The sequence below is a fragment of the Cynara cardunculus genome (genome assembly GCF_001531365.2).
Source record: "Cynara cardunculus var. scolymus isolate 2C chromosome LG 7, CcrdV1, whole genome shotgun sequence".
NCBI lineage: Eukaryota > Viridiplantae > Streptophyta > Magnoliopsida > Asterales > Asteraceae > Cynara > Cynara cardunculus.
Window position 1 is genome coordinate 13,891,875 of NC_037534.1, and position 20,833 is coordinate 13,912,707.

General features: G+C 37.8%; 2 protein-coding genes across 2 annotated transcripts; one reads left to right on the forward strand and one right to left on the reverse strand.

Annotated features, from left to right (window-relative positions):
- Positions 1-3,384: 3,384 nt before the first annotated feature.
- Positions 3,385-3,882, reverse strand: LOC112515209. The gene has a single exon (XM_025121880.1). The coding sequence runs from the start codon at positions 3,880-3,882 to the stop codon at positions 3,385-3,387; it is 498 nt and encodes a 165-aa protein (XP_024977648.1).
- A 2,370-nt stretch (positions 3,883-6,252) lies between these two features.
- On the forward strand, positions 6,253-11,635 carry LOC112515359 (regulatory protein NPR3-like). The gene is made up of 4 exons (XM_025122135.1): positions 6,253-7,810; positions 8,922-9,675; positions 9,934-10,131; positions 11,035-11,635. Exons 1-4 carry the CDS (start codon positions 7,274-7,276, stop codon positions 11,289-11,291), a joined length of 1,746 nt encoding a protein of 581 aa, XP_024977903.1. The 5' UTR covers positions 6,253-7,273; the 3' UTR covers positions 11,292-11,635.
- The last annotated feature ends 9,198 nt before the right edge of the window (positions 11,636-20,833 follow it).

Here is a 20,833-nt window from a genome sequence, read left to right on the forward strand (position 1 = left end):
TTACCTCTCTTACTGAATCTGACTACTCTTTCCCATGGAGAGACTTTCAGCATTACATAATCCCCCCACAAAGAATTCAATTGGCTTACGGCGTCTATCGACATAGCTCTTCTGAAGGTCATGAGCTATTTTTATTTTATCTATAATCTGTTTAATCTTCTCTGAAGTAACTTGAACGATTTCTGGACCTGCTAATTGCCTTTCATATACCTCATTCCAACATAACGACGTTTTGCACTTACGGCCATACAAAACTTCATACGGTGCCGCTTGGAAGCTGGTGATAACTATTGTTATAAGCAAATTCAATCAACGGCAGATGATCTTCCCATGATCCCCCGAAGTCTATAACACAAGCTCTTAACATATCTTCGAGACTCTGAATTGTTCTTTCGCTTTGCCCGTCAGTCTGCGTATGATATGCCGTACTTAGCCGAATCTGAGAACCCAAAGTTTTTTGAAAACTCTCCCAAAATTTAGACATAAACCGACTATCCCAGTCTGAAACGATAGATAGTGGAAACCCCGTGCCTAGTTACAATCTCTTCTATATAAATTTTTTCTGATCTTTCTAACGGATAGTTCTCTTTCATTGGTAGAAAGTGCGCAGATTTTGATAAACGGTCCACAATCACCCATATGGCATCATATCCCTTTGGATTTCGAGGTAATTTCATGATGAAATCCATCGTAATATGATCCCATTTCCATACAAGAATCTCCAAAGACTGCAGATTCCCGTATGGTTTCTGATGTTCAACTTTTACTGCCAAACACGTTAGACATCGCTCTACATACCTTGCTATGTCTTTCTTCAATTCATGCCACCAATAAAATGGTTTTAAATCTTTATGCATTTTATTGGTATCGGGATGAATTAAATACCGGGATTTATGGCTTTCATCCAAAATAATCTTCGGATATTCCCATAGCACGGTATCTAGATCCGTCCTTGAAAACACAAAATTCCTTTGTCATTCTTTTCCAGGGTGGAAATCATTTTACCCACTCGTTCAAACTTGGAATCATCATTTTTAACAGCTTGTTCTTGACACTTTGAAACTTCACTGTGGAAATCTGGCAATAGGTTCATTCTTATTGCTATGGTCCTGATTGTACCACTTTTCTCTTTTTTGCTCAAAGCGTCTGCTACCACATTTGTTTTCCTTAGATGGTTGAGAATCTCGCAGTCATAGTCATTTACCAGTTCAATCCATCGCCGTTGCCGCATGTTGAACTCTTTTTGACTGAACAGATGTTGGAGACTCTTGTGATATGTGAAGATCTGATATTTCATTCCCAGCAAATAATGCCTCCAAATCTTCAGAGCAAAAACTACGGCCGCAAGCTCCATATCGTGCGTCGGATACTGTTTGTCATAATCCTTCAACTGCCTGGATGCGTAAGAAATCACCTTTCCTCGTTGCATTAGTACACAACCCAAACCCAACTTTGAAGCATCACTGTAGACCACTTTAGATCCCTCTGGCAAAGACAACATTGGAGCACTGCAAAGACGATCCTTCAATAACTGGAAAGCTCTTTGCTAATCCTCTACCCACTGAAACTTAATGTTCTTCCGAGTCAGCTTAGTTAATGGTACTGCGATTTTGGAGAAATCCTGAATAAACTTCTGATAGTAGCCTACTAATCCCAGAAAACTACGGACTTTAGAAGAAGTTCTTGACGCATCCCATTTTTCTACTGCTTCAATATTAGCAAGATCCACTTTTATTGCTGCCTCAGATATGACATGACCCCATAAATTGGACTTCTCTTGACCAGAATTCACACTTGGAAAATTTTGCATACAACTTTTCTTTCTTCAAAAGTTCAAGGATTAGACGAAGGTGTTTAGTATGTTCTTTTTCAGATTTCGAGTATATAAGAATATCGTCGATAAACACAATAACAAATTTATCAAGATATTCACTACATACTCGGTTCATCAGATCCATGAAAACTGTAGGAACATTGGTTAAACCGAAAGGCATAACCAAAAACTCATGATGTCCATACCTGGTCCGGAAAGCAGTCTTGGCAACATCTTCATCCCTGACTTTTAATTGATGGTATCCTGACCGCAAATTGATTTTTGAAAAGTAATTGGCTCCTACTAGTTGATCAAATAAATCATCGATTCTTGGTAAATTATACTTATTCTTGATTGTCAGCTTGTTTAACTCCCGATAATCAATACACATTCGCATCGGTTCGTCTTTCTTTTTGAAAAAGAGAACCGGAGCACCCCAAGGTGAAGTACTCGGTCTGATGAAACATTTGTCAAGAAGATCTTTCAATTGAGTAGCCACTTCTTTTAGTTCTAACGGTGCCAATTGATACGGTGCTCTAGCCACTGGTGTTGCCTCAGGTACAAGATCAATTCTAAAATCAATAGATCTATCAGACGATAGACCATTCAAATCTTTCGGAAAGACTTCTGGATACTCACAGACAACCGGAATTGACTCTTGCTTACCTTTCTCTTTCTTTGAATCAATCACATACGCAAGAAAACGCTGACATCTTTTCTGAATATATTTACGAGCTTCCAGAACTGATAATAAATTGGTATGGTGATCCTGCTAATCACCATAAATAACAATCGGCCCTCTCTCTGGCAAGTTGATACTGATGATCTTCTTGTTACACAAAATACTGGCCTGATTTTCTGTCAACCAATCCATTTCCACCACAACATTGAATTCTCTCATCGGTATAGGAAACAGACGGATCGGTAGCCCACACCCCTCAATTTCAATTATACAATTATTAAACACATAGGTAACAGATACTTGACTATTAGCGATATCAACCACTAATATATTGTCAAGGGGCACATAATTCATATATGCACAATTAGCAAATGATGGTGATACAAAAGAAAAGTTTGCACCATAATCAAATAACACTTTAGCATATATAGAATTAACAAGTAAAGTAACTGTTAGCACATCTGGCATTGTTTCGGCCTCACTTTTTGTCATCTGAAATGCTCAGCCCCGCCCCCCTTTCTGTCCTCCCCTTAATACATTAGGCCTTCCACGAGTACTTGGGGTATTTCCTCCCATGGTCAGTTGTGGGGCTCTTAATTGCGGGCAATTCGGTCGGATATGATTAGGTGAATTGCAATGGAAGCATTTTTTTGGGTGTAGGGCAATCCTTCAATAAATTACCTGACTCGCTGCACCAATAGCATTTCCTTTGCTCAGGTTGACAATTACCTTAATGTACTTGCTGACATCGAGGACAGACTCTAATTGTTGGTTGTTAAATAAGTCGGTTATCTGTTTTTTTTTATAAATTTAGGTCTTCGAAAACTAGCTGAAGACCCTTCCCACTTCTGTTTCTCCACCCTTTCTCTTCCCCTTGCTGATTCTTGTTTCACTCTGTTATTTCGGCAACATTCACAATTAAGAAAAATATGGCAGGATTCATTGCTATTACAAATTTCCTGATAGAGGGCTTCAAGCCCCAAATGTACTTTTTCATTTTCCTGGACTCAGAAGAAATATAATGTTCCGCAAACCGGGAATATTCGATAAACTTTTCAGTATATTCCCGCATAGATTTGTTGCCTTGTTCCAGCTTTAAAAAGTCCTCTTCCATCTGCCTCACAGCTGTCTTGGGACAGAATTGTTCTTTAAATTTGTTTACAAATTCTCCCCAAGACATAGATTGTAGAATATCGGGCTTAGCCGATGATTTCACATCCCACAAGTACAATGCGTTAGATTTTAACATGGAGACAACAAATATAACTTTGTCTTCCTCAGAGCATTTACTGGTATTAAACACTGATTCAATCTCTTTTATCCAGCACATAGCCTTCACCGGATCCCTTTCTCCCGAAAATGTTGGGGGTTTACATGTTAAAAACATTTTTATGTCCCCCTTCTATTGCTTGTCGATTGAACTGGAGGATTTATTTTCCACTCTGGCTGGCAATCCCATGATAGATACCAGAGTTTCTCTTAACTTACCCATTTCTTCAGCCATAACATCCCATGTTACGTATTCTGGTTAAGGTGCTTGCTCTTGATTAACATTCCCCAAAATAGACTCTCCTTGATCCGGGTGAATTTTTGTCTAACTCATTCTACCTTGGGCCTGACTTCTCCCTTGGCCTCTGCCCCTGGTTCTTCCCCTGCCTCGACTTTCAAAAATATTAGTTGGAGCATTATTAGGAGATTCATCTCTTTCTTCTGGATTGGGGCGAGTGATCCTTTCGGATCTTCTTGATCGACTTGTCATCTACAAATATTTTAATGTTAAATATCACGTATTCATATTCCCAAAGATAATAAGGTACCCGAGTGCAGATATGTACCTGTAAATTCATAATTACATTGGTCATTTGTAATTCGAATTTATTATACATACTATCCTCTTTAACCCATTATATTTGTTTTCAGTGGTACTATCTATGTTCGGGACCCCTTAATATGCAAATAACAGTTTAAGTCTAGGCATCATGCTTTGGATACCTAAATCCCTTAAACTTAGGCTCTAATACCACCTCTATAACAACCCAAACTTCACATTTGCATATAACATGTATTTCATACAAAAGAAATGTAATTTACATCACAAGGTCCCACTGGTACAAGGATTCTATATACGAAATTTACAACTTCACATTCTAAAAGAATAGCCCTATACTATCACATGTATGTCAGCATGTATCTTCAAAATATAACAGGCAACAGGTTGATCTTTAAAAGGCAGATGAACACATAAGGAAAATAATCATATTTTCCCCTTCCCCTTAATATCTAGAGACCCAGCTGTTCCTGCAATGCACATTTTCAAAATACAAAATGAGGGTGAGACCGGAAGGTCTAGTGAGAAAATCCCTTATTTGCAATTACAGGGTGAAGATTACCAAATTCTGTTTAAAACCTCTTTTGCAAAGGTGAAAGCGGAAAAAAAATCCCTTCATAATCGAAGGTGAAAGTGGGAAAAAGACGACGAAAGCTTACACGTTTCACTGTGCCGAGATGTGAGGTGCAGGTGGTGATGATCCAATGAAATTTTTTGTGTAGCTTCTGGTCATTGACATAAAAAAAGAAGGTTGTAATAATGAAAGAGGCATGTGATAATTTTATCCTAGCTAGTGGAAATTGCTTTGTCCGGAAGTTTCAACGAGTGATTCAGAGTTGTCTTGCCTTTCTAAATTCAAGCATGTCTTTTATGCTAGTTCATCTTGGCCACTCTTTACCTTTAAGCCATCACTTTGTTGTGCGGCTGGCGGCAGAACTGGTTTATCCAGGAGTAGTAACTCCATTCCGAAATTCTGCAATCTTTGAATGACCAAACGCGACCCGATTTTCTTATTTTCTTATTCCCTCCAGGTGCTGTTAAGCCCTTCACCTCCTTCTGATGATCCAAACCTTCTTCTTCTTAACAGAAACGCACGTGGCCAGAACATTTAAAGATCGGCATAGTCGTTCATAGGGGCATATCTACCCGGATCTATGGCTTCAACTGCGGGTAAGTGAACTACCTATTATATATATTTTGTAGAAGTGAATATGAGAGCCTCTCCTTTGCTTTTTAGGTTTCTCATGCCTTAAAGAGGTTAGAGATGGTTAGACTTCTTGCAATGAAATAACCATCCCTATAACCAAAATACTTTAATGTACGACCTAAGAATTTTTTTTTTAACAAAGTTAGTAACGAAACGTAATTCATAAGAAAACACAAACAATAATGACGACCCTTGTAATTAATTTGTTTGAAAGGCTTGAATCAATCATCGTTAATTTCACCAACCATAGTGATGAATTTATACTTTAAAAATCAATATAAAAATAAATTATAATCTATAAGGAGGCTAATTGTACTCCCCTTTAAGTAGATTTTGACCCTAATTTCATCATTATTTTTTCTATTTTTTATTAATATAAACTATTAATCTTATTAATAATACAACTAGAAGGACTATTTTTGTACTTTACAAAAAGATTGGAGTGCTAAATATTTTAATGCAATTATTAATCACACTCAAAAAAGATAGACAAAGGCTTGGCTGGCCTTGAGCAATGTGTTACAAAATAAAAGTGACGTCACATGCTACGTATGCAAAACACGGCAATCCTCCCTGACGCTATCATCTTCGTCATGTCAACTGATTCATCCTCATCTTTACTCGTCTTCACAAGCCGACAAACAATTTGGCAATTTACAAAAAGACCCTTTCTCTTTTTGTTACCTACGAAGCTTCCCAAACTTTCTCACAACCATTAGCTACTCTGCTACTTCATAGAAGTTCCTTGATTCCAACATCATTTTGTTGATTTTGATATCGTTTTTACCGTTTCTTGAAGTTGATTTTTGCTTTTTTTACATGGGTTTTGCTTATTGACTGATTGTTTGTGCTGGGTATTTGTTGAAAATACGAAAGAACAATAGATCTGGGGATTAGGGTTTTGAGGATAGATTTTATGTTTTGTGGAGCAATCAAAATCTGGAACGACTGCAATTCATCTGGGGTTTCTAAGGTTTTTGATTTTTGATAGAGTTGTTAGTCTGGGAATATCTGATTCCAATAAGTTGGGGTTGTTTTAGGTTTTGATCAAGATTCTTGTTGTGGGTGCAATCTTGGAATCAGGAAAAGCTGAATTGATTTGGGGATGTTAGGGTTTTGTTCATCCATGAATTTGTAGCAAAAAAATAAGGAAATTTCTTGATCTTAGTTCTAGAACAAGGGCAGTATAATCAATTCAGATCCCTCCATTTCAGGGTTTCAGTTCATTATCTGGTATGTAGTTTCTGCCCCAAATCATTTCTAATCCTAAAGGGTATAGATGTCCAATTTTATTATTGTGCTTTTGGAGTTCTTGTTCTTTTGATTCAGAGTTTCTAGAATTCACTCTTCTTTTTAGGAAAAAGCCATACTCATTATATGTGCTTTACAGCTGAATCATGAAAAGCTCTTTTGGATCAACATCATCTGTAACCTTTACTGTATCTTCCGCCATAGATGGTCCATTATTGTGCTTAGGATCTCCGAGCTCCTACAGTTGACTTTGACTCGTGTATGAGGTTTGACTTGATCCATTTCATCTGATTTGCAACTCAATCGTAGCAATTCTTTTTTCAACATACAGTTGTTTCATTGTGCTTTGAGTTCTTGTTTCTTTGACTATGAAAAAAGTTTCTGAATTTGACATTTTTTTGATGAAATGGTCAAACCCCTGATCTTGTTCATATAAATTTGCCATTTCCCATTTTGTAAATCTTGTTTCTTGTTGGGAAGTGGATTTAATCCATGGCAAACTCATCTGAACCATCGTCATCCATAAGCTTCACCTCATCTTCTCTTATATCCAATGGCTCAACCAACTACAACATCCCTTCATCTTCAATCCCTGAGCCACGTGCAAATCTTGAAATCCTTAGCTTAAATAAGCTCAGCACAAACTTGGAGAAGCTCTTGGCTGATTCTGATTCCGAATCCAATTGCAATTACAGCGATGCCGAAGTTGTTGTGGAGGGGATTTCCGTGGGCATTCATAGGTGTATTTTAGCAACTAGAAGCAAGTTTTTTAGTGATCTATTTAAGGATGGTAAGTCTAAATACATCATGAGTAATTTGTTGCCATACGGGAATGTTGGACACGATGCTTTTCTTGTATTTTTAAGCTACGTTTATACCGGAAAACTTAAGTCTTCTCCTCCGGAGGTTTCAACTTGTGTCGATGATGGTTGCCGCCATGATGCTTGTCGGCCCGCTATTAGCTTTGCCGTTGAATTGACTTATGCTTCTTCGGTTTTTCAAGTTCCTGAGTTGGTTTCACTCTTTCAGGTATTTTGATTTGTTCCTCGTATGCTTTATGTTAAATGCTTGAATCGTGAGTATGATTTAACTCCATGAACATTTGCGATAATCATCTTCTTTCACTAAAACTAATCTAATTAGAGTTCAACATAGAACAACTAACCAAAGGGCCTTTGGCCTAGCGGTATGTGAGTCTTTGGCCTTCTAAGAGGTCAGGGGTTCAAACCTCACCAAAAGTGAGGAGGGTGTGTGAGTTTATTTGTTCTATTTGCCGTATATAAATATTATATACTTCAAAAGAAACATAGAACAACTAATATTGATTTTTGGCTAAATTCGACAGTGAGGTTGGTTTGACTACAAAAAGACTACTCGTTAAGGCTGTCTTTGGCAAACTAGCTAAGTGCTGTTTGGTTGGTTTTTCATTAAGTCTCATATGGATAAAGCTGTCTGTGTAGATTAATATGTGTGTATAAATTGAGAAGATTTTTGTCCGGCAGGGTTTTTTTTATAGATGGAAGGGGCATGTTTTTTAATTGGGAGGGGTGGTTTGGAAAAAAACTTGGCTTTCTACATAAACTCCCTCCTAGAAGCTTACTGAATAAGCAACTTTCTATATCATTAAGCCACTACCAAACAGTCATGTATAGTTGACCGAATAAGCTGTGAATCCCATTAAGCTAGCTGTGGGCTGGTTGATAAGCTTGCTGTTTGATGATTAGCTAGCTGTAAAAAACAAGTTGTCAACTAACAAGCTAACTATTGGCTCATAAGTTAATTGAGAAAGTAGTACAAGATTGGTAAAAACTAGTCGATAAACTAGATAAAGATGTAAATAATGACCTAAAAGGACATGTTAAAAAATTATTCAATTCTAACATTAGGGGCATGTTTGGAAAAAAGTGAAAAAAGAAAGTCTCTCGTGCTTATTGAAACACCATCTGAAGTAGTTTTTCAGTAACGTAGCTTACGACTTACCAAACAGGTCATTTTCGATTTATCAAACGGAATGTTTTCAATGAACTCAAAAAATAAACCAGTTTATGGTTGCCAAACATAGCCTTAACCCTTAAGTCAAACTTTATAGCCTAAAGTCATAGTCTATGATGTGCTGATTCTTATATTTTTGAATTTGCAGCGCCATCTTCTCAACTTTGTGGACAAGGCTCTTGTGGAAGACGTTATCCCGATCCTTACCGTGGCCTTTCATTGCCAGTTAGAACATGTTTTAACTCGGTGTATCGATCGAGTTTCACGATCAAATCTTGACAACGTTTCCCTCGAGAAAGAGCTTCCGTTTGAAGTTGCACAAAACGTTAAATCACTTCGTAGCAACTCCCTAGATGACGATGAGCACACGGTTGAATCCGAGGGCGCGTTACGTGAAAAGAGAATCAAAAGCATACACAAAGCGTTGGATTGTGACGATGTCGAACTCGTTAAATTGATTTTAAGCGAGTCGCAAATTACGTTGGATGAAGCTTGTGCTTTGCATTATGCGGTCTCGTATTGTGATAAGGAAGTCGCTAAGATGGTTCTCGATCTAAATCAAGCCAACGTTAACCTTCGAAACTCTCGAGGGTACACAGTACTTCATGTTGCTGCAATGCGGAAGGAACCGTCTATTATCGTATCGCTTTTGAGCAAAGGAGCGGCGGCATCGGATATAACTGTCGATGGGCAGAGTGCGGTTAGTATTTGCAGGAGGTTAACGAGGCCGAAGGATTATCATGCGAAAATGGAGCACGGCCAAGAAACGAACAAAGATCGTATTTGCATCGATGTTTTGGAGCGGGAAATTAAGAGGAATCCGATGATTGGAAACGTTTCCGCGTGTTCTTCGGCCGTGGCTGATGATTTGCATATGAAGTTACTCTACTTGGAAAACCGAGGTAAATTTCTTATCCGGAAATTGATTTCACCATTGATCGTTTACGCATAATACCTGCAATTTATCGTTATTTTCTACCAAATATCGTATATGCATCGATGCTAGTTGTTTAGAATCGGGCATCAAGTATGATGATTCGAAGTTTTAGTCACTATTTCTTTACAAGGGCAAAATGTAGTTTGGTTTAGCTTCGAAGAACTTCTTTTCACTTCAAAAGAATGTTGGCTTACGGGTTCGATTTTATAATGTTATCTTGCAGTGGCGTTTGCACGACTATTGTTCCCTTCGGAAGCGAAACTAGCGATGGAAATCGCACATGCCCAAACGACTTCGGAGTTTCCAGGTCTCTTGGCATCGAAAGGGTCGAATGGTAATTTGAGGGAGATGGATTTGAACGAAACACCGTTGGTACAGAACAAACGGTTGCTTTTGAGAATGGAAGCGCTTTCGAAGACAGGTGTGTTTTTATCGAATTCCATTCTGTTTTTCGCCTTCTTTTTTTTGTTCTAATTTTGCATATCTGATGGATGGATCATATAATTTGTTGATCTTGATTGATCGAGGTAGAGTCTGGGGATAAGATCTATATATACCGTAGACCATCTTTAATAAATGCACCAAATCTCGCACGAAACATTTATCTCGTGCCAATTCGTCTCCAACAGACGCACCCTTTTTTGCACCATTATAGTGTTATAAATAGTAGAACACTATAGCATCTTAACGAGACTCACAACTTATTTGGTCACCTATATATGAATGTTTGGTAGTGGCTTAATGATATAGAAAGTTGTTTATTTTGTAAGCTTACAATGGAAGCTTTATGTAAAGCCAAGTTTTTTTCTTCAAACCAGCCTCTCCCAATTAAAAAAACACGCACCATCCATTTATAAAGATACCCTTCCAAACAAAAGCCTTTCCAAATCCAAAGAGACAAATTAATCCACACAGATATCTTTATTCATATAAAACTTAATGGAAAATCAGCACTATTCGCCTACAGTTTTTGTTTGTTTGTTTGTTAAGGTTTTGATATTTACAAAATGGTCCTTCTAAGTTTAGATTTATGTACTTGTACTTTATTTCATTGTTGGATAATACTTTAATAGATTAGAAATATATCAACTTTTATTTTTTTATAAATTTAATTTTTAATTAATCTTAAAATGGTATAATTTTTTAATAATATACAACAGTCACATAATTAATTAAAACACACAACTAATACGAAATTAATCCCCTTTTTGCACTAAATTATTCTTGAAAATGTAGCCTTTAGAGGTTTGTTTTTTGTTGTTGAAAATTAGAAATCACGAGTATGAACTGAATCGATTATAAGAAGCGTATATTTTGGATGCAGTGGAGACGGGTAGGCGTTATTTCCCTCATTGTTCGGAAGTTCTTGATAAGTTCATGGATGACGACCTACCAGATCTGTTTTTCCTCGAGAAGGGCACCGCAGATGAGCAAGAGATAAAGAGGACTCGATTTGTCGAGCTTAAAGAAGAGGTCCAACGAGCCTTCACCAAGGACAAGGCCGAGCTTCATCGTGGTCTATCTTCCTCCATGTATTACCCGACAACGAGGGGGAAGAACAAATCCCGGAGATACTCGTAAAACACGTGTGTTTTACGTGTTCCTTATCAAAATACTATTTTTAGAGGTGAATCATCGATATGAAGAAGTTATGGTGCAGTGCAACCTTTTGATACTGTTTCGGGTTCAGGGTTTAAGGTTAAAGTTACGAATTCATCTTTTTGACCTTAAAACCATTGAGCTGTGGGAACGACACTGGAAGTTGTGGCTTCTAGTTTTAGACGTATGTCGATTTTTGGTCGAACTTTGAAGGTCTGATATGGTATCAAAGCGAACTATTTTGGTAGTCGTAACTTGTATGTGCATGATCCGAATTTGAATGATATATGTATGTGTAAGTTTTCAAGTGCTCAAGTTCTTATTGATTAAACTCGGTCTTTCAGTAGGTTAAGGGTTCAAATTTTATAAAAATGACGAGGGTACACAAGTATTTATATTTAAAAAAAGTGAAATATAGGTTTTATCTATTAATAATTTCATAGCTCTATCCATATTCTACTTAAAAAACACAAAAACCATATTTTGGTCGACACAATTTCACCATTCTAATGAGTAAAATTGTCCGTTATAGCTTGAAATTTTCTTCGCTTTCGGTCGCTCTTACTAACGATTATTAACTTCTATTAATTATATGAACGATATTTTGCTTATTTTCCATTTTTTTTTCTGTTTCTTATTTTGTTTTTAAAATTCAATAAATAATATAGAGGATTTATCGTATGAGAACTCCAAAAACTTGTGAAATCCATAAAATCCTTTGTATTCTAAGCATTTAAAGTAATTAACACAAAAGATTAATTACTGATTAAATAATTAATGACAATTCATCAACAGTACAAGGACCGGTTCTATACTTTACAAAAATATTGGAGGGTTAAATATTCTAATGCAATTATTAATTCACACTTTAAAAGGAATTGGGAAATTAGCCAAAATAGTCAATCTACCTCCATATCTCTAACACCTCGTTAAAGCGGAAATACGAGGTGTAACAGATAATAAATAACAGCATTCAAGTTTTACAAAAGTTCAAATTTAACATCCATAACTAAGATGGAATAAAATACTTCTTTACAAAAACTTCATCGGTGAGCTTAATCGGTATCGCCACAAACATGCCCCAAAAACTTCATTTCTTACTTACTTCCTGAAAAGCATGAAACATAAAACAAGTCAACTACAAAGAGTTGGTGAGTTCACGGGTTTTCACATGCACAAAACATTTTAATGCATAAATCATTACTTGCAAAACTATACACACTTTTTGCACATAATAAATGTAAATCCATAACGATGTTTAGAAACTTGAGACGCTACTGAGCCTTTCCTGACCAATGTGCCCCATTATTTTACGAACGACCATAAGTAGCCCGTACACTCATTTAGGTCCCACAGTTCATAATAGTACTAATTCAGCGGTGGTCCAATTTCCACATGATTAGACCAATAAAACATATGTAATGTGCACCCCTTTCTGGGTGGGACTGTCAACACAATAGCGGTTATCCACAATTACCACGGCCCGGGGACATGCCCGAGTTAACAAGTAGCGTTTACGGACGGAGACTTTATTTGGAAACATACTCCCAAGCACATCAATCTAGCATTTATATCATAGTGCAAAACAGTCAATATTTCATGACATAAACAAAACTTGACTATACAGTTCTTTAGTCCAACGGTTTTGACTAAACAGTTCTTTAGTCCAATGGTTTTAACCAAAGCATCGACTAAACAGTTCTTTAGTCCGATGGTTTTATAAATAAACAATATAGTTTGCATAACTCCATGCTTTTCCCCCAGTTTAAATAAACAAAAAGCATTAAAAGTGGGGCCGTGAAAACTCACAAGTTTGTCGATGAATATCCAAAGAGATGACGTCTGAAGCTCTACACGTCCTGCCCTAACCTTCCTAAACAGTCCAATGACCGGAAATTAGATCATCTATGGGTTCTTGACAAAGATAAAGTCAAATCATATCTTATGTATGCCAATGAGTTTTATGAATTAAAGTTGAAACTTATTTTATTGCTCTGAAAATAGTCCAAAAATGTATATATTTATAATCAATTCCTTTGCGCATAAAGCTGCCATTTGGACAGAATATAATTTCTAAATCTGACATTTTGTTCTCACAAATCATTGCCAAAAAGGAACCATCTACAAGTCATTTTGTGTCCAAATTTTTATATCATCCATAATAATGAGTTAAATAGATTTTTCCCAAATATCAAGAATTTTGGATGGGTTTAAGGCACTCATTAATACCCTACACTTTGAGTGACACAGTCCCCAAGACAGATTGCACACTCTTTGAGTGACGGTCATTTGGGGGGTCTAAACTCATCATTTTTCAGTGATTTTAACTTTATTTTAAAGCTAACACATAAGGTTAACTTTCAGAAAAAGAATCACCCATTTTCAATGAGTTTTGAAGAAGATGTGACCGATTTAAGATGCATGCAAGATTCTGTCAGCAATGCTCTTTTTGCACCATAATCTTGTATCAAGAACTTGAAGGCTCAAAACTTAATATTTTTTAGTGAGACCAGTTGAATTAGAACGATAACTCATCCAAGTGTGTTTTAGAAGAAAAATCAGAACGTTTGGACTTTTATCTTGAAAGATACAGTCGATACAAATGCTAACAGAATCTGTCAGTTTTCAAAATACATTTTTCTTGATTAAATTCCACATGCAATGTGGTTTTCTCCTACTTTCTTAGAGTTCGAAGATCGTGGATCATAGATTATTATCCTTTTGAAGACATTTTCATGTCTCTGATGAATAATCTCCCCTTTTGAATTCTCCAGAAATTATAACTACAAGAACGAAAAGTAGGTGTAGAAGAATGAGAATCTTTGTTATAATATAAAGGTAAGATAACTACTATAATACATTTTTCTTGAAATCTTGGATATTTTTCAAGATTGACAGATTTCTAAAGATGCTTGAAGATGAACACGGCTGGGGGGTTTGATTTAGAGAGAGAAAAGAAGATTAGGGAGAGGAAAGGTTTCTTTTGCAAAATAAAGATGAAAAATGAGAGTTTTTCAAATAATATGGGGTATTTATATGTGGGTTTTAAATGTGGATAAAAGGGTCGGACTCTTAAGGCCCAAGTCCATAAAGAAAAATTTTATTTTTCCTTTAAACAAAATAAAGCCCATTTTAAATTTATGACAAAATATAATTTGTCAAAAATTTATAAAGGTATTATTAGATCCAAGTTCCACATTTTTTTGGAAAAATTATTTGGACATTCAAATGAGACTTTAATATTTTAATTTGGACTTATAATATCAACTTTATTATATTTGGAGCATTTTTTAATATATTTGGCATTACATAAGTTAACTTTATCAGTTACCTGTCGAAACAAGGTTTTCTGAACTATAGTTTGGGAACTAAGCCAGATGACTTCTAATCAACATGATTAGATCCTAATAAAATATAATTCTAAATATAGAAACGCCTTTAAAGATGCTAACCTGACGCTCCAAAAAATGGCGGGTGTCACAGACTCCCCATGCCAGAAAAAATTTCGTCCCGAAATTTCGTTTGTCAGTTTTTAACTTTGTACTCGATTGGGAACAAGTGGGGATACTTGCTTTTCATCAAATCCTCCCTTTCCCACGTATATTCTGGTCCATGCTTCGAAGTCCAATGAACTTTTACAATTGGGATTTTACTACGCCTCAACTGCTTGACTTGTCTATCCATGATTTATATTGGTTTTTCAACGAAACGCAGATGATCATTAATTTGTACATCTCCCAACGGTATGACCAGTGTTTCATCGGTTAAGCACTTTTTGAGATTTGATACATGAAATGTATCATGAATAGCGCTTAGCTCTTGCGTCAGTTTTAACTTATATGCCACTGGTCCAATTCTCTCATCTATTTCAAATGGACCAATATATCGGGGACCCAATTTTCCCCTTTTCCCAAAGCGCATTATTCCCTTCCATGGTGAGACCTTTAAGAGTACTTTATCTCCTTTTTGAAATTCTAATGGTCTCCTCCTATTATTAGCATAACTTTTCTAGCGATCTCTTGCAGCCTTGAGTCGATCCTTGATAATTATTATCTTGTCAGTAGTCTCCTGGATGACATCAGGTCTAGTTAATTGCCGATCGCCAATCTCCAGCCAACTAAGTGGAGATCTGCACTTGCGTCCATATAATGCTTCATAAGGCGCACACTGAATACTGGCATGGTAGCTGTTGTATGTAAATTCGACTAACGGAAGGTGCATATCCCAGCTTCCACCAAAATCTATGGCGCATGCGCGCAACATGTCTTCTAGTGTCTGGATTGTTCTTTCCGTCTGCCTATCCGTTTAAGGGTGGCATGAAGTACTTAAATCTAAACGTGTACCCAACCCTCCTTGAAGTGATTGCCAAAATCTTGACGTAAATCGACTGTCCATATCCAAGATAATGGAGATAGGTACCCCATGCCGAGTAACGATTTCATTTATATAAATTTAAGCCAGCTTCTCCATCTTATAATCTTCTCCGATTGGTAGAAAATGAGCAGATTTCGTCAGTCGATCTATAATCACCCAGATTGTATCATGCCCTTTCCCAGTTCTGGCAACTTGGTGATGAAATCCATTGATATTTGTTCCCACTTTCATTGGGGAATTTCAGGTTGTTGAAGTAGACCATATGGTTTTTGGTGTTCAGCCTTGACCATTGCACAAGTTAAACACTTGCTTACATATAGTGCAATGTCTTTCTTCATTCCAGGCCACCAATAATGGTCCTTAAGATCCTTATACATCTTATCCACTCCCGGGTGGACTGAGTATTTTGATCGATGGGCTTCGTCCAAAATTATGGATTTAAGATTGTCAAACTTAGGTATCCAAACCTTGTCTCCCAAGTAATATACTCCATCTGATTTCAGTTGAAACTTAGTCTCTATGTGGTGTAGGGCCTCATTCTTCAAATTCTCCTTCTTTAATGCCTCTTTTTGATCCTCGAGAATTTGTGCCTTCAGACTGGTGCTTACTATTGCTCCCAACGCTCTCACCCTTGTTGGTTTCACTCTTTCCTTCCTACTCAGAGCATCGGCCACCACATTTTCTTTTTCGGGACGATACTTGATTTCACAGTCGTAATCACTAAGCAGTTCAACCCATCTTCTCTGCCTCATATTTAACATCTTCTGGTTGAGGATGTGTTGAAGGCTTTTGTGATCAGTAAACACAGTGCATTTGGTACCATATAGGTAGTGTCTCCAAATCTTAAGTGCAAATACAACGGCTCCCAATTCTAGATCATGTGTAGTGTAGTTCCTCTCGTGCACTTTGAGTTGCCTTGAGGCATATGCAATGACCTTATCTTTTTGCATTAGTACGCATCCTAAGCCTTGATGTGATGCGTCACAATAGACCACAAAGTTTTCTGAACCCTCTAGTAAGGATAAAATAGGTGCATTACATAGTCTCTGCTTAAGGGTCTCGAATGCATCTTCCTGTTTCTCTCCCAAACAAACTTCTTGTCTTTCTGAGTTAAGGCTGTGAGTGGTTGCGCAATTTTTGAAAAATTCGCAATGAATTGTCGATAATAGCCTGCTAAACCAAGAAATTGTCGAATCTCTGTTGGGGTTCTCGGGGTTTCCCATTTCTTAATGGCCTCAATTTTTGCAGGATCTACCTGAATCCCTTTTTTATTAACCACGTGACAAAGAAATTGTACTTCACGAATCCAGAATTCGCATTTGGAGAATTTTGCGTACAATTCATGGTCCCTAAGTAGTTCTAATATCATCCTCAAGTGTTGCTCATGATCCTTCTTACTTCGTGAATAAATTAGTATGTCGTCTATGAAAACGATTACAAATTTATTCAGGTATGGCCTGCAAACCCTATTCATCAGATCCATAAAGACTGCCGGTGCATTGGTTATCCCGAATGGCATAACCAAAAATTCGTAATGACCGTACCAGGTCCTGAATGCTATTTTGGGGGTGTCCTCTTCTCGAATTCTCACTTGATGACATCCGGATCGTAGATCGATCTTTGAAAAGTATACAACACCTTGAAGTTGATCGAACAAATCATCGATTCTAGGAAGAGGATATTTGTTCTTGATGGTCAACTTATTAAGTTCCCTATAATCAATGCACATTCTCATTGACTCGTCTTTCTTCTTGACGAATAGAACCGGTGCACCCCATGGTGAGAAATTAGGCCTTATGAATCCTTTATCCAATAATTCTTGGAGTTGACCTGACAATTCCTGCATTTTTGATGGGGCCAATCGATATGGTGCTTTTGCAACTGGGGCGTCTCCAGGAATTAAGTCAATACCGAATTCTACTTGTCTTGGCGGGGGTAGTCCTGGTAAATCCTTGAGAAATACTTTAGGAAACTCCTAAACCATAGGGAAATCTTCAATACATCTTTCTTTGACCTTCTTATCCGTAACATGTGCCAAAAATGCAACATAATTCTTCTTTAAGTACTTCCGCATATTCATGCATGATATTATCTTAATTTTCCGATCTGACTTGTCTCCTTGGATTATAATTGAGTCACTTCCTTCTTGAGGAATTCGGATAACCTTTTTCGAACAGACTATTTCAGCTCTATTTTTGGATAGCCAATCCATGCCTATAACTATATCAAAACTTCCTAGCTCAATCGGAATAAGATCTATGCTAAAATTCTTGTTGGCTAAACTTAGTGCGCAGTCCATGATTATGTCCCTAGCCTTAATTTTTTGGCCATTGGCAAATTCTATTATATAAACTTCTTTCAACCTTTGGGGCTTTAAGTTAATCTTCGGCTTAAAATCTAATGATACAAAACTTCTATCTGCCCCTGAATCAAAAAATATCGATGCAAATTCATTTTCCAAGAGAAATGTACTTGTAACCACAATAGGATCATATCTAGCTTCCTTTGCTCCAATCTCAAATGCTCGGCCCCGTGCTTGACTTTCTGGGTTTCCTTGATTGGCTGGTCGGGCTTGTTCCTTGTTTTCTTTTTGTTCCTTGTTTTCTTTTTGGGCAAACATTTCTCATATGGTCTGGACTCCCACAATCAAAACACAATCGCTTTCGGCAATCCTTTGCGGAATGACCCCCTCTGTGACATCTTTGACAAATGGTGCAATTCCCCAGTGCGGATATTTGCATTGCACTTGGGCTTGCTTCCTTGGTTTATCACCTGAGTCTGTACCCCAAAATTTCCTACTACTTTCCTATTCTTGTCGAATCTTCCTCCAGATCTTCGGTTCCCATGCTCCTCCATCTTTCTCTTTCCTTTGGCGAATTCTCCGGACCGAATAATATTATTTGTGAGCTTGGTGGCAATGTCTATTGCCTCCTGAAGAGTCTTTGGGTTTTCCGAGGTGATATTTCCTCTAATATCTGGAGAGAATCCCCAAATATATCTCTCGATTCGCACTTCCTCGGGTGTCACCAGATGTGGCACTAGATTTGCTAACTCATGGAATCGAGCAGTATATGTAGCTATGTTTTCCCCTTTCATCTCATGGTTCCATAACTCCATCTCCAACTTTTGGAGTTCACTTCTTGGACAATATTCGTCCTTAAGTAATTTCTTGAACTCTTCCCATGAAAGTTGGTTGGCAGATTCCCGACCCCTAGTCTGAACTAATATGGTCCACCATGTTAGTGCCCGCCCTTGAAGTAAGCATGCAACATATTCTACCTTGTTTGCTTCTGTGCATTTACTGATATGGAGTACAGATTCCATACCCTCTATCCAAGTCAATAATCCTACAGCCCCCTCAATTCCATGGAATTCCTTTGGGTTGCACGATCTGAAGGATTTATAGGTGCATTCCCGGGGTGTTCTAGGCTCAAAATTAGTTGGTTGGTTAGCGTTTAGTCCTGCCACTATTTGGCTGACAATGTTGGGGAGTGCAACCAATAGTTGTTCTGATACGAGTCGTGCAACTTCAGGGTTTTCTCTTCTTGGCGGCATTTTCTAAGGCCTAAGTCAGAAGAGAATTTCGTCATTTTCTTGGCAATATCAAGGATAATAACTTCCAGTTATTTAAGTGATGTAATGGATATTCATCGCATGGATAACATTTAAGAATTTATATGACCAAACAGAATAATCTTATATTCACCATGGCTTGATGTAAATAAGCATTTCTCAGAAGATATCATGCATTCATAGATGATTACAATCACAAAAACAAGATCTTGAGTTTCTTTGCAAAAGAGTGGATAGCCTATCACTAGTCAATCTTTCTAGAACAACATCCAACCGATCATCATTCCTAGTATCAACATCATCATCCCACTCACTACCAGCCACTTGTACAGTCTCCTAATCTCCCGTCTCGCAGCAATGACTGCATCCAAGTTTCTTATCATACGCTGGTGGTGCATTTTCATTACATCGGATAAGTTGTTCAGAATGTGGTGGTGGTATCCCAGCCGGGTCTGGTGAGTTTGAGTATCTGATGCTATTCTCCGCACCCACTCTCGTTCAACCAGATTCATGCCTTGAGAGTAGGATGCAGGTACTCCGGTCACCACTTGAGAGATCCTGCTCCCATGCTATGGTTGTGATGACTCCCCTCTAACTCTGGTGGCATTTTCAAAAATCACTCGCCGAGGTAGTGGAACACTTTTCCTAGGCGTGACTCTAATCCTTGGGCCATGAAAGGTTTGAGGTGGGATATCGGGTACAGGCTCCAATGGGGGTAATATGGATGCTGGTGGTGATGCAGGTGTCTCACTAGTTGTTGTGTCCTCATGCTCATACGGTTCTAACTCCATATTGATGGATGAGCTCCTTCTGGATCGGCGAACCACATAGCCGGATTCGTCTGCCATCTTAACTACAAAATGTACCATCTATAAATGCTTAATGTTATAACAGAAGCTTCTAAGCAAGTCTAAGGGTGGCAATCAAGCTAGAATCTCAAGATAGAAAGTCTCTAGTTGCATGACCAGAGCCTCTGGTTGCATGACCAGAGCCTCTGGTTGCATGACCAGAGCCTCTGGTTCATCTTACATACTTAGAGAAGTAATGGGTAACCCGTCTATCGGTCCTCTGGTTCCTCACATACAGGCTAAGTAAACCAATGGAATACTATTTCATCGGTCTCTGGTTCAACACCCATACTTAGAGAAATAATGGATTTCTCGTCCATCGGTCCTCTGGTTCCTCACACTTTGCATCCCAATGGATCTCAGGTCCATCGGCCTCTGGTTTCTCATGCTTAGCGATATAAGATCTCTAATTCATCGCCTCTGGTTCTACATGAACCCTTAACAATATAAGGAATTTTCTATCCTTCGCCTCTGGTCCTTCTAACCAGCGCTTTTGGTTCAATACGAGCACTTAGCGATATAAGGGATTTTCTACCCATCGCCTCTGGTCCTTCTAACCAGCGCTTCTRGTCCAACATGGACACTTAACAAAATAAGGGATTTTCTACCCATCGCCTCTGGTCCTTCTAACCAGCACCTCTGGTCCAACATGGACACTTAACAATATTAAGAATTTTCTAATCCTTCATCTCTGGTCCTTCTAACCACCGCCTCTGGTCCAACATGGAC